The sequence below is a fragment of the Scyliorhinus torazame genome, chromosome 30, assembly GCF_047496885.1.
Source record: "Scyliorhinus torazame isolate Kashiwa2021f chromosome 30, sScyTor2.1, whole genome shotgun sequence".
In the NCBI taxonomy this organism is placed as follows: Eukaryota; Metazoa; Chordata; class Chondrichthyes; order Carcharhiniformes; family Scyliorhinidae; genus Scyliorhinus; species Scyliorhinus torazame.
Genome location: NC_092736.1, coordinates 28,630,887 through 28,645,735, shown reverse-complemented (window position 1 = coordinate 28,645,735; position 14,849 = coordinate 28,630,887). Strand labels below are relative to the sequence as shown.

General features: G+C 50.6%; 1 protein-coding gene across 8 annotated transcripts in view; it reads right to left on the bottom strand.

Moving 5' to 3' along the window:
- The window catches only part of LOC140404474 (casein kinase I-like), a 291,996-nt gene that overhangs the window by 116,838 nt on the left and 160,309 nt on the right, over nt 1–14,849 (bottom strand). For all 8 annotated transcript variants that reach the window (XM_072493070.1, XM_072493065.1, XM_072493073.1 and 5 more), the window contains one exon: nt 12,633–12,784. In XM_072493070.1, the coding sequence (XP_072349171.1) occupies nt 12,633–12,784 (152 nt within the window). The remainder of the gene's footprint in view (nt 1–12,632; nt 12,785–14,849) is intronic.

Sequence of the window (14,849 nt, the reverse complement as noted above, 5' to 3'; positions counted from 1 at the left end):
TGACTTTTACACCACTGCTCCAGCCTTGACTTTTACACCAGAGCGCCAGTCTTGACTTTTACACCACTGCTCCAGCCTTGACTTTTACACCACAGCGCCAGTCTTGACTTTTACACCAGAGTGCCAGTCTTGACTTTTACACTGGAGCGCCAGCCTTGACTTTTACACTAGTGCGCCAGCCTTGACTTTTACACCAGAGCGCCAGTCTTGACTTTTACACCACTGCTCCAGCCTTGACTTTTTCACCAGAGTGCCAGTCTTGACTTTTACACCAGAGTGCCAGCCTTGACTTTTACACCAGAGCGCCAGTCTTGACTTTTACACCACTGCTCCAGCCTTGACTTTTTCACCAGAGTGCCAGCCTTGACTTTTACACCAGTGTGCCAGTCTTGACTTTTACAGCAGAGCGCCAGTCTTGACTTTTACACCAGAGTGCCAGTCTTGACTTTTACACTGGAGCGCCAGCCTTGACTTTTGCACCACTGCTCCAGTCTTGACTTTTACACCACTGCTCCAGTCTTGACTTTTACACCACTGCTCCAGCCTTGACTTTTACACCACAGCGCCAGTCTTGACTTTTACATCAGAGTGCCAGTCTTGACTTTTACACCACAGCGCCAGTCTTGACTTTTACACCACAGCGCCAGTCTTGACTTGTACCCGAGTGCCAGCCTTGACTTTTACACCAGAGTGCCAGCCTTGACTTTTACACCAGAGCGCCAGCCTTGACTTTTACACCAGAGCGCCAGCCTTGACTTTTACACCAGAGTGCCAGCCTTGACTTTTACACCACTGCTCCAGTCTTGACTTTTACACCAGAGTGCCACGCCTTGACTTTTACACCAGAGCGCCAGTCTTGACTTTTACACCAGAGTGCCAGCCTTGACTTTTACACCAGAGTGCCAGCCTTGACTTTTACACCAGAGTGCCAGCCTTGACTTTTACACCAGAGTGCCAGCCTTGACTTTTACACCAGAGTGCCAGCCTTGACTTTTACACCACAGCGCCAGTATTGACTTTTACACCAGAGCACCAGTCTTCACTTTTACACCAGAGCGCCAGCCTTGACTTTTACACCACTGCTCCAGTCTTGACTTTTACACCAGAGTGCCACGCCTTGACTTTTACACCAGAGCGCCAGTCTTGACTTTTACACCAGAGCGCCAGCCTTGACTTTTACACCAGAGTGCCAGCCTTGACTTTTACACCAGAGTGCCAGCCTTGACTTTTACACCAGAGTGTCAGCCTTGACTTTTACACCAGAGCGCCAGCCTTGACTTTTACACCACAGCGCCAGCCTTGACTTTTACACCACAGCGCCAGCCTTGACTTTTACACCACAGCGCCAGCCTTGACTTTTACACCAGAGCACCAGCCTTGACTTTTACACCAGAGTGCCAGCCTTGACTTTTACACCAGAGCGCCAGCCTTGACTTTTACACCAGAGTGCCAGTCTTCACTTTTACACCAGAGTGCCAGCCTTGACTTTTACACCAGAGTGCCAGCCTTGACTTTTACACCAGAGTGCCAGCCTTGACTTTTACACCAGAGTGCCAGCCTTGACTTGTACACCACACCGCCAGCCTTGACTTGTACACCACAGCGCCAGCCTTGACTTGTACACCACAGCGCCAGCCTTGACTTTTACACCAGAGTGCCAGCCTTGACTTTTACACAATGCTCCAGTCTTCACTTTTACACCAGAGTGCCAGTCTTGACTTTTTCACCAGAGTGCCAGTCTTGACTTTTACACCAGAGCGCCAGCCTTGACTTTTACACCAGAGCGCCAGCCTTGACTTTCGCACCAGAGTGCCAGTCTTCACTTTTACACCAGAGCGCCAGCCTTGACTTTTACACCACAGCGCCAGTCTTCACTTTTACACCAGAGTGCCAGCCTTGACTTTTACACCAGAGCGCCAGCCTTGACTTTAACACCAGAGTGCCAGCCTTGACTTTTACACCAGAGTGCCAGCCTTGGCTTTTACACCACAGCGCCACCCTTGACTTTTACACCAGAGCGCCAGCCTTGACTTTTACACCAGAGCGCCAGCCTTGACTTTTACACCACAGCGCCAGCCTTGACTTTTACACCAGAGTGCCAGCCTTGACTTTTACACCAGAGCGCCAGCCTTGACTTTTACACCACAGCGCCAGCCTTGACTTTTACACCAGAGTGTCAGCCTTGACTTTTACACCAGAGCGCCAGCCTTGACTTTTACACCACAGCGCCAGCCTTGACTTTTACACCAGAGCGCCAGTCTTGACTTTTTCACCAGAGTGCCAGTATTGACTTTTACACCAGAGTGCCAGCCTTGACTTTTACACCAGAGCGCCAGCCTTGACTTTTACACCAGAGCGCCAGCCTTGACTTTTACACCACAGCGCCAGCCTTGACTTTTACACCAGAGCGCCAGTCTTGACTTTTTCACCAGAGTGCCAGTATTGACTTTTACACCAGAGTGTCAGCCTTGACTTTTACACCAGAGCGCCAGTCTTGACTTTTTCACCAGAGTGCCAGTCTTGACTTTTACACCAGAGTGTCAGCCTTGACTTTTACACCAGAGCGCCAGTCTTGACTTTTACACCACAGGGCCAGCCTTGACTTTTACACCAGAGTGTCAGCCTTGACTTTTACACCAGAGCGCCAGTCTTGACTTTTTCACCAGAGTGCCAGTATTGACTTTTACACCAGAGTGTCAGCCTTGACTTTTACACCAGAGCGCCAGTCTTGACTTTTACACCACAGGGCCAGCCTTGACTTTTACACCAGAGTGTCAGCCTTGACTTTTACACCAGAGCGCCAGCCTTGACTTTTACACCACAGCGCCAGCCTTGACTTTTACACCAGAGCGCCAGTCTTGACTTTTTCACCAGAGTGCCAGTCTTGACTTTTACACCACAGTGCCAGCCTTGACTTTTACACCAGAGTGTCAGCCTTGACTTTTACACCAGAGCGCCAGCCTTGACTTTTACACCAGAGCGCCAGTCTTGACTTTTTCACCAGAGTGCCAGTATTGACTTTTACACCAGAGTGCCAGCCTTGACTTTTACACCAGAGTGTCAGCCTTGACTTTTACACCAGAGCGCCAGCCTTGACTTTTACACCACAGCGCCAGCCTTGACTTTTACACCACAGCGCCAGCCTTGACTTTTACACCAGACCACCAGCCTTGACTTTTACACCAGAGTGCCAGCCTTGGCTTTTACACCAGAGTGCCAGCCTTGGCTTTTACACCAGAGTGCCAGCCTTGACTTTTACACCACTGCTCCAGCCTTGACTTTTACACCAGAGTGCCAGCCTTGGCTTTTACACCAGAGTGCCAGCCTTGACTTTTACACCACTGCTCCAGCCTTGACTTTTACACCAGAGCACCAGCCTTGACTTTTACACCAGAGTGCCAGCCTTGACTTTTACACCACTGCTCCAGCCTTGACTTTTACACCAGAGCACCAGCCTTGACTTTTACACCAGAGCGCCAGCCTTGACTTTTACACCAGAGTGCCAGCCTTGGCTTTTACACCAGAGTGCCAGCCTTGGCTTTTACACCAGAGTGCCAGCCTTGGCTTTTACACCAGAGTGCCAGCCTTGACTTTTACACCACTGCTCCAGCCTTGACTTTTACACCAGAGTGCCAGCCTTGGCTTTTACACCAGAGTGCCAGCCTTGACTTTTACACCAGAGTGCCAGCCTTGGCTTTTACACCAGAGTGCCAGCCTTGGCTTTTGCACCACTGCTCCAGTCTTGACTTTTACACCAGAGCACCAGCCTTGACTTTTACACCACTGCTCCAGCCTTGACTTTTACACCAGAGCGCCAGTCTTGACTTTTACACCACTGCTCCAGCCTTGACTTTTACACCAGAGCGCCAGTCTTGACTTTTACACCACTGCTCCAGCCTTGACTTTTACAACAGAGTGCCAGTCTTCACTTTTACACCAGAGTGCCAGCCTTGACTTTTACACCAATGCTCCAGTCTTGACTTTTACACCAGAGCGCCAGTCTTGACTTTTACACCAGAGCGCCAGTCTTGACTTTTACACCACTGCTCCAGCCTTGACTTTTACACCAGAGCGCCAGTCTTGACTTTTACACCACTGCTCCAGCCTTGACTTTTACACCAGAGCGCCAGTCTTGGCTTTTGCACCACTGCTCCAGTCTTGACTTTTACACCAGAGCGCCAGCCTTGACTTTTACACTGGAGCGCCAGCCTTGGCTTTTGCACCACTGCTCCAGTCTTGACTTTTACACCAGAGCGCCAGCCTTGACTTTTACACCAGAGCGCCAGTCTTGACTTTTACACCAGAGCGCCAGTCTTGACTTTTACACCAGAGCGCCAGTCTTGACTTTTACACCACTGCTCCAGCCTTGACTTTTACACCAGAGCGCCAGTCTTGACTTTTACACCACTGCTCCAGCCTTGACTTTTACACCAGAGCGCCAGTCTTGGCTTTTGCACCACTGCTCCAGTCTTGACTTTTACACCAGAGCGCCAGCCTTGACTTTTACACTGGAGCGCCAGCCTTGGCTTTTGCACCACTGCTCCAGTCTTGACTTTTACACCAGAGCGCCAGCCTTGACTTTTACACCAGAGCGCCAGTCTTGACTTTTACACCAGAGCGCCAGTCTTGACTTTTACACCAGAGCGCCAGCCTTGGCTTTTGCACCACTGCTCCAGTCTTGACTTTTACACCAGAGTGCCAGCCTTGACTTTTACACCAGAGCACCAGTCTTGACTTTTACACCACTGCTCCAGCCTTGACTTTTACACCACAGCGCCAGTCTTGACTTTTACACCAGTGTGCCAGTCTTGACTTTTACAGCAGAGCGCCAGTCTTGACTTTTACACCAGAGCGCCAGCCTTGACTTTTGCACTGGAGCGCCAGTCTTGACTTTTACACCACTGCTCCAGCCTTGACTTTTACACCACAGCGCCAGCCTTGACTTTTACACCAGAGCACCAGTCTTCACTTTTGCACTGGAGCGCCAGTCTTGGCTTTTACACCAGTGCGCCAGTCTTGACTTTTACACCACAGCGCCAGTCTTGACTTTTACACCAGAGCGCCAGCCTTGACTTTTACACCAGAGTGACAGCCTTGACTTTTACACCACAGCGCCAGCCTTGACTTTTACACCAGAGTGCCAGCCTTGACTTTTACACCAGAGTGCCAGTCTTGACTTTACACAAGAGCGCCAGTCTTGACTTTTACACCAGAGCGCCAGCCTTGACTTTTACACCACAGTTTGGCAGGTGGTGTTTGAGGAGGTGGGTGGGACGCTCTGGATTCTGCGCTCTCTTTCCGCTGTTTACATTTGACCTCCGCGTGCTTCACTTGGTGACGCTCAAAGTGATTGGCGCCTTTGCGGATGCTTTTTCTCCAGTTTGTGTGTTCCAAGGCGAGCGATTTCCACGTGTCGATGGGGATGATGCATTTACTTAGGGAGGCGGTCAGAGTGTCCTTAGAACATAGTGCAGAAAGAGGCCATTCGGCCCATCGAGTCTGCATCGACCCACTTAAGCCCTCACTTCCACCCTATCTCCGTAACCCAACAACCCCATCTAACCTTTTTGGTCACTAAGGGCAATTTATCATTGGCCAATCCACCTAACCTGCACGTCTTTGGACTGTGAGAGGAAACCGGAGCACCCGGAGGAAACCTACGCACACACGGGGAGAACGTGCAGACTCCGCACGGAAAGTGACCCAGCAGGGAATTGAACCTGGGACCCTGGCGCTGTGAAGCCACAGTGCTAGCCACTTGTGCTACCCTGCTGTCCTTGAAGCGTTTCCTCTGCTCTCCTAGTGATCGCTTGCCAGTGCGGAGATTGGAGTCAAGCACTTGTTTTGGGAGTCTTGTGTTGGGCATGCGGCCCGCCCATCGCAGCTGGTAGAGTGTGACCAGTGCCTGGACACCACACTGTGGAAGGGTCAGTGGTGAGGGAGCATCGGACTGCCGGGAGGTCAGTGCCGAGGGGGCGCTGCACTGTTGGAGGGTCAGTACTGAGTGAGTGCTGCACTGTCGGAGAGTCAGTACTGAGGGAGTGCTGCACTGTCAGAGGGTCAGTACTGAGGAAGTGCTGCACTGTCGGAGGGTCAGTACTGAGTGAGTGCTGCACTGTCAGAGAGAGGGTCAGTACTGAGGGAGTGCTGCACTGTCAGAGGGTCAGTACTGAGGGAGTGCTGCACTGTCGGAGGGTCAGTACTGAGGGAGTGCCGCACTGTCAGAGGGTCAGTACTGAGGGAGTGCTGCACTGTCAGAGGGTCAATACTGAGGGAGTGCTGCACTGTCAGAGGGTCAGTACTGAGTGAGTGCTGCACTGTCAGAGGGTCAGTACTGAGTGAGTGCTGCACTGTCAGAGGGTCAGTACTGAGGGAGTGCTGCACTGTCAGAGGGTCAGTACTGAGGGAGGGCTGCACTGTCGGAGGGTCAGTACTGAGTGAGTGCTGCACTGTCGGAGGGTCAATACTGAGGGAGTGCTGCACTGTCAGAGGGTCAGTACTGAGGGAGTGCTGCACTGTCAGAGGGTCAGTACTGAGGGAGTGCTGCACTGTCAGAGGGTCAGTGCTGAGCGAGTGCTGCACTGTCAGAGGGTCAGTACTGAGGGAGTGCTGCACTGTCGGAGAGTCAGTACTGAGGGAGTGCTGCACTGTCAGAGGGTCAATACTGAGGGAGTGCTGCACTGTCAGAGGGTCAGTACTGAGTGAGTGCTGCACTGTCAGAGGGTCAGTACTGAGTGAGTGCTGCACTGTCAGAGGGTCAGTACTGAGGGAGTGCTGCACTGTCGGAGGGTCAGTACTGAGTGAGTGCTGCACTGTCGGAGGGTCAATACTGAGGGAGTGCTGCACTGTCAGAGGGTCAGTACTGAGGGAGTGCTGCACTGTCAGAGGGTCAGTACTGAGGGAGTGCTGCACTGTCAGAGGGTCAGTACTGAGGGAGTGCCGCACTGTCAGAGGGTCAGTACTGAGGGAGTGCTGCACTGTCAGAGGGTCAGTACTGAGGGAGTGCTGCACTGTCAGAGGGTCAGTGCTGAGCGAGTGCTGCACTGTCAGAGGGTCAGTACTGAGGGAGTGCTGCACTGTCGGAGAGTCAGTACTGAGGGAGTGCTGCACTGTCAGTGGGTGAGTACTGAGGGAGTGCTGCACTGTCAGAGGGTCAGTATTGAGGGAGTGCTGCACTGTCAGAGGGTCAGTGCTGAGCGAGTGTCGCACTGTCAGAGGGTCAGTACTGAGGGAGTGCTGCACTGTCGGAGAGTCAGTGCTGAGCGAGTGCTGCACTGTCAGAGGGTCAGTACTGAGGGTGTGCTGCACTGTCAGAGGGTCAGTACTGAGGGTGTGCTGCACTGTCAGAGGGTCAGTACTGAGGGTGTGCTGCACTGTCAGAGGGTTAGTACTCAGGGAGTGCTGCATTGTTAGAGGGTCAGTACTGAGTGAGTGCTACAGTGTCAGAGGTTCGCTAGTGAGGGAGTGCTGCACTGTCAGAGGGTCAGTGCTGAGGGTGTGCTGCACTGTCAGAGGGTCAGTGCTGAGGGAGTGCTGCACTGTCAGAGGGTCAGTGCTGAGGGAGTGCTGCACTGTCGTAGGGTCAGTACTGAGGTGCATTGCAGTGTCAGAGGGTCAGTACTGAGGGAGTGCTGCACTGTCAGAGGATAAGTACTGAGAGAGTGCCGCACTGTCAGAGGGTCAGTGCTGAGGGAGTGCCGCACTATCAGAGGGTCAGTACTGAGGGAGCGCTGCACTATCAGAGGGTCAGTACGGAGGGAGCGTTGCACTGTCAGAGGGTCTGTACTGAGGGAGTTCTGCAATGTCAGAGGGTCAGTACCGAGGCAGTGCGGCACTGTCAGAGGGTCAGTACTGAGGGAGTGCTGCACTGTCAGAGGGTCAGTACTGAGGGAGTGCCGCACTGTCAGAGGGTCAGTATTGAGGGAGTACTGCACTGTCAGAGGGTCAGTACTGAGAGAGTGCCGCACTGTCAGAGGGTCAGTACTGAGAGAGTGCCGCACTTTTAGAGGGTCAGTACTGAGGGAGTGCTGCACTGTCAGAGGGTCGGTACTGAGGGAGTGTTGCACTGTCAGATGGTCAGTACTGAGGGAGTGCTGCACTGTCAGAGGGTCAGTACTGAGAGAGTGCCGCACTGTCAGACGGTCAGTACTGAGGTGCATTGCAGTGTCAGAGGGTCAGTACTGAAGGAGCGCTGCAGTGTCAGAGGGTCAGTACTGAGGGAGTGTTGCACTGTCAGAGGGTCAGTACTGAGGGAGTGCTGCACTGTCAGAGGGTCAGTACTGAGGGAGTGCCGCACTGTCAGAGAGTCAGTACTGAGGGAGTGCCGCACTGTCAGAGAGTCAGTACTGAGGGAGTGCCGCACTGTCAGAGGGTCAGTACTGAGGGAGTGCTGCACTGTCAGAGGGTCAGTACTGAGGGAGTGCCGCACTGTCGGATAGTCAGTAATGAGGGAGTGCTGCACTGTCAGAGGGTCAGTACTGAGGGAGTGCCGCACTGTCAGAGGGTCAGTACTGAGAGAGGTTCAGTGTCAGAGGTTCACTAGTGAGGGAGCACTGCACTGTCGGAGGAACAGTACACTTATGTCTCACATACAATGAATTTGTCAGAAATGCATCTACTGTTATGTAGCCAATATCCACAAGCAGCAGGAAGCCAAAGTTGAGTAACTTTGAAGAGAAACTCTCTGATTCTGCGAATAGTGCCGTGGAATCTTTTCACAGGGGCCTGAAATACCTATGCAATGTACCCCAATTCTTGGCTATCTGGATCCCCAAGTAGCGAAAGTCCCTTGTTACCTTCCTCAGCGGTAAGTCCTCTATTTCTCTGCTCTGCTCCCCTGGATGCACCACAAACAACTCACTTTTCCCCATGTTCAGTTTATATCCTGAAAATTCTCCAAACTCCCCAAGTATCCGCATTATCTCTGGCATCCCCTCCGCCGGGTCCGCCACATACAACAATAAATCGTCCGCATACAGAGATACCCGGTGTTCTTCTCCTCCCCTGAGTACTCCCCTCCACTTCCTGGAACCCCTCAATGCTATTGCCAGGGGCTCAATCGCCAGTGCAAACAGTAACGGGGACAGAGGACATCCCTGCCTCGTCCCTCTATGGGGCCGTAAATACGCAGACCCCCGTCCATTCGTGACCACGCTCGCCATCGGGGCCCTATACAGCAGCTGCACCCATCTAATATACTCATCTCCAAAGCCAAATCTCCTCAACACCTCCCACAAATAATCCCACTCCACTCTATCAAATGCTTTCTCGGCATCCATCGCCACCACTATCTCTGCTTCCCCCTCTGGTGGGGGCATCATCATTACCCCTAGCAGCCTCCGTATATTCGTATTCAGCTGTCTCCCCTTCACAAACCCAGTTTGGTCCTCATGGACCATCCCCGGGACACAATCCTCTATCCTCATTGCCATTACCTTGGCCAGAATCTTAGCATCTACGTTCAGGAGGGAAATAGGCCTATAGGACCAGCATTGCAGCGGGTCTTTTTCCTTCTTTAGGAGGAGCGATATCTTTGCCTCAGACATAGTCGGGGGCAGCTGTCCCCTTTCCCTCGCCTCATTAAAGGTTCTCATCAGTAGCGGGGCGAGCAAGTCCACATATTTCCTGTAAAATTCAGCTGGGAATCCATCCGGTCCCGGGGCCTTCCCCGCCTGCATGCTCCTAATTCCTTTCACTACTTCCTCCATTTCGATCTGTGCTCCCAGTCCCACCCTCTCCTGCTCCTCCACCTTAGGAAATTCCAGCTGGACCAGAAAACACATCATTCTCTCCTTCCCATCCGGGGGCTGAGCTTCATATAATCTTTCATAGAATGCCTTGAACACTCCATTCATTCTCTCCGCTCCCCGCTCCATCTCTCCCGGGGCCTGAAATACTGGCCAGGTGATCAGATCATTTGAAGCAATTTTTAACTGGTTTTCCCAGATGCCAGTGGTGAGAAAGATTTATTGATCAACGTGGGGTCTCCAGGAATCTATGACTATCTCAAGACTCAAGGGAAGAATTTGAGATGTTTTGTTAAATCTGCTTTAGTTTTACGTGCCTCCCAGGAACTTGGGTGTTGTAGGGCTGGGTCAGGACTTAATAGTTTGCAACCTGTGACGCGCACCGGTTGATAAGCCGACTCTGCCTTTGCCTGTCCTTTTTTGCATGATTGTATCGAAGCAACTCCAAAGATGCAGCACTCCCCTGGGCGAGTGGGATTTGACCTGTTGAGTCATACAACAGCAGCGCCAACAGCAGAATCAAGTTGATGCACAGGGTGACCCGTGTAGGTGAGCAATTTTGATTCTTACCCACTTAAGTGTCAAAACGTTAAGTGGGTGCAATTTTGAATGGCCTTGCTAAAGTTCCTGCTGTAAATAAATGTAGAGCATCGAAGAATTGTAAATGTTACCATTAAAAACAGCACTGAAAGCAACATACTCCTTGACGAGGCTAGCAGCACGGTTCAAATCCCGTGCCAGCCTCCCCGAACAGGCGCCGGAATGTGGCGACTAGGGGCTTTTCACAGTAACTTCATTTGAAGCCTACTTGTGACAATAAGCGATTTTCATTTCATTTCAAATAGTTACTTACAGCCCATTTTGCTGTGGTGTAGGGGATAGGCTTGCAAATTTAGCCTAAGGACTGATGTAGACTTTCCCAAAATTACATCATCCTTGGTAAACGGTCTAAACAACATCTTGAAAAATAAATTGGGCATTGGCATCAAAGGCACTGGGGACATCAGCGGTGGAACAAGTTGGGACGGGAAGGGTTTTACTCTATTTGAGGTTATTTGATCAAGGCTGGTCGAAGCAGTGGCTCTCAATTAACCACTTGGCAGAGGTAATAGCAGAACAAACATTCCGCAGAACTTCCTTACTTTACTTGAATATTTTGGTAAACCAAGTACTCTAAATTAAACAAACTGAGAGACACGGTGGCAGTGGTTGGCACTGCTGCCTCACAGCGCCAGGGACCCAGGTTCAATTCCAGCCTGAGGTGACTATCTGTGCGGAATCTGCACGTTCTCCCCATACCTGCATGGGTTTCCACCAGGTGCCCCAGTTTCATCCCACAGTCCAAAGGTGTGCAGGTTAGGTGCATTGGCCATGCTAAATTGCCCTTTAGTGTCCAACAGTTAGGTGGAGTTACGGGAATAAGGCGGGAGAGTGGGCCTAGGTAGGGGTGCTCTTTCAGAAGGCTGGTGCAGACTCGATGGGCCGAATGGCCTCCTTCTGTACTGTCGGGATTCTATGATTCACAAATCAAAAGCAGAGGCTCTTAAAGGGACACCTCACTTGGTTTTGTCACAGATATTCCAAAGTTGAAACTTCATCGACATATCTCAAATGATGGTGGCCACTTTAAGCACCTCAATAAAACCAGGCTGAAGCGTCCCCAGATAAATTAGGTATGGACATTAGGCCTTGCCACTGATGAATAAAAGAAACTTTGAATTCAGCAAGCACGAACTGTGGTCCAGCAGAAGAATTAAACCTACTCTTATTGCTTTCCACATATCACAAGGTAAATCTCACCCTGTTTTGGCACCTACACAACTTTCCAGCATATTACATGTATAAACTATAAACCATGTCTAAATTACTTTACAAATTAAGTTGTGTTTACGTGTCCTGTTCAGTAGGATGCTTGTTAGATAAGAATCTTGCATTTGATCTTTCAATTATAATGGCACCTTTTCTTCGCCCAGTGAACAATAAGACTTCACCTGGATCCGATTAATCATCTGTAACTAATTTCCTCCACATATACATAGTTATAGGACAGGAGAACAAGGCAAGCTTCTGATATAGCAGTCAGACAGGTCACAGAAATTTATTTTATGCTTCTGAGTTTGCTGGTTTAGCTCAGGGGGCTAGACAGCTGGTTTGTGATGCAGAACAAGACCAACAGCGCGGGTTCAATTCCCGTACCGGCTTACCCGAACAGGCGCCTGAATGTGGCGACTAGGAGCTTTTCACAGTAACTTCATACATGTGACAATGAATGGTTATTATTATTATGATCTCCTACAATATGGGCGGCACGGTGATGCAGTGGTTAGCACTGCTGCCTCACGGCGCCGAGGACTCGGGTTCGATCCCGGCTCTGGGTCACTGTCCGTGTGGGGTTTGCACATTCTCCCAGTGTCTGCGTGGGCCTCGCCCCCACAACCCAAAGATGTGCAGGCTAGGTGGATTGGCCACGTTAAATTGCCCCTTAATTGAGAAAGAAATAATTGGGTACTCTTTAAAAAAAAAAAAAAATTTTTCAATGGTCTCCTGCAACAATGCTACCGCGCAAAATTGATTTAAATTAATTTCTGGAAGCTATAAATTAATCTGATGAGGTGTATCTTGCTCAGAAAGGTGTGTTACAACATGGAACAGCCAAAGTGAAAGTGGAGCGGGCTGGTAGAGGGACACAGACTCAAAACAAAGCGACAGTGACTTGACATTCCAAGGATATTTTTTGTTGGGTCGGGGCAGGGTCGGTGACTTATTACACCGACTCCAAACATGAAATTGTCCATCTTAAATCACTGCAGACACCGAAAGCGTTAAATTCATAAGTAGCCTGAGAGCAGAGATTTCACACAGAATTACTTCAGTCATATCGCTCACCAACTGAATGGCAATCATTAGCACAGTCTTCAGTGTGAACGCCCGGTCACACAGATCAAAGAGGTCCTCCAGACTTGGTCCCAACAGCTCCAGCACCATGGCATTATATTTACTACATGGTCCAAAGTAATAAACCTGAGGAACTCCTTCAGCTGAAAGGCAAAACAGAAGACGGCCTTTACCAAAAATCCAAACTGACTTTTCAAAAATGGTCAAAATAATGTGTCATCAAAGAGATGTGGTGTGTAGGTGCTGGGGTGAGCACAGTAAGACATCTTACAACACCAGGTTAAAGTCCAACAGGTTTGTTTCAAATCACTCGCTTTCGGAGCAAAGCTGCTTCTTCAGGTGAATGAAGAGGTGGGTTCCAGAAACAAACATAATAAATTATATATAGAGACAAAGTCAAATATGCAAGATGATACTTTGAATGCAAGTCTTTGCAGGTAATTAAGTCTTTACAGGTCGAGCAGAAACTTATTGCCAAGTTCGGCACACAAGTACGACCTCAACCGGGACCTGGGATTCATGTCGCATTACATTCATCCCCCATCATCTGGCCTGCAAAATCCTACCAACTGTCCTGGCTTGAGTCAATTCACACCTCTTTAACCTGTGATTGTCCCACTCTCCAGTTGCTCCGTCTGGACCTGTAAAGACTTAATTACCTGCAAAGGTTTGAATTCAAAATATCGTCTTGCATCATTGACTTTGTCTATATATATGTTTCTGGAACCCACCTCTTCACTCACAAGAGCTCCGAAAGCTAGAGATTCAAAGCAAACCTGTTGGACTTTAACCTGGTGTTGTAAGGCTTCTTACTGTGATCAAAGCGATAGTAAGGAGACTTATCCCATTGTCTAGTCAGCTTTGAGCACTCCCTGCCCCACATAGTCGAGGCACTGTTGTTTTGTTGTGAGCTTATACAATGGTTTCAATTTTATCCAGCATCGTGCTTTACCCTATAACCTTTAATTATTGGTTAATAATGGAGAATATATGACTGGATAGAACATAGAACCTTGAAAAATACAGCACAGAACAGGCCCTTCGGCCCACGATGTTGTGCCGAACCTTTATCCTAGATTAATCATAGGTTAATCATAGATTATCTTAGAAGTTACAGTGCAGGAGGCCATTCGGCTCATCGAGTCTGCACCGGCTCTTGGAAAGAGCACCCTACCCAAGGTCAACACCTCCACCCTATCCCCATAACCCAGTAACCCCACCCAACACGAAGGGCAATTTTGGACACCAAGGGAAAATTATCATGTCCAATCCACCCAACCTGCACATCTTTGGACCGTGGGAGGAAACCGGACCACCCGGAGGAAACCCACGCACACACAGGGAGAATGTGCAGACTCCGCACAGACAGTGACCCAAGCCGGAATCGAACCCGGCCAGATTTCCCCATATCCCCCCTCCCCCATATCCCCCCTCCCCATATCCCCCCCTCCCCCATATCCCCCCCTCCCCCATATCCCCCCCTCCCCCATATTCAGAGGCCCCCCAGTGAAGGAGCCTCCCCCAATGCCCCTCCCCCCCACCCCCTCCCCCGAGCGTTCCCGCAGAGTTCCCATCGGCAGCGATCAGGGGTGGACGGCGCCGGCGGGACCCTGTCATGTCGGAGCGGCTGCTCGGCCCAGCCGGGCCGGAGAATCGCTACTCGCCAATTGTCCGAGTCGCGCGGCGCATCAACTCCAAGTCACCCACATCCGCCTTCAACTAGGTCCTAAAGTAGAACCCAGAGACGCGGCACAAGCCACCAAACTCTCATTTCTGCAGTTACAGTTAGGATAACAAGTAGGAGAAATAAAAGAGGGACAGAAAGGAGTGGAACCGTGAGAGAAAGACAGCAGACGATCGGGATGGTGGAGGACAAGTTGGCAGGCGGTGCTGAAAATTGGTGGGCGATCAAGGAGGGAAACATACCGTGACCCCAAAGAGCTCCGAATTTGAATCAACACTATTTGGACTGCGAATGCAGCTCATCCGTCAGCATGAACAAAGCAAACTGAAGTAATTTTAACTCTCTGTAAAATAGGTTTTCCAGGAGCAGCTTAATCCCACATTTTCATTGAATGGTGCCTGTTGGAGACATCGGCAACCTTCTGATTCTCTGCTGAGCTTTGAATGGATTCAGGGGAAGGATTATTTTCTCTCCTTCATGGCCCTCCCGATGGTTTGGGTGTCAGCAGTGGACAGCTGGCACCC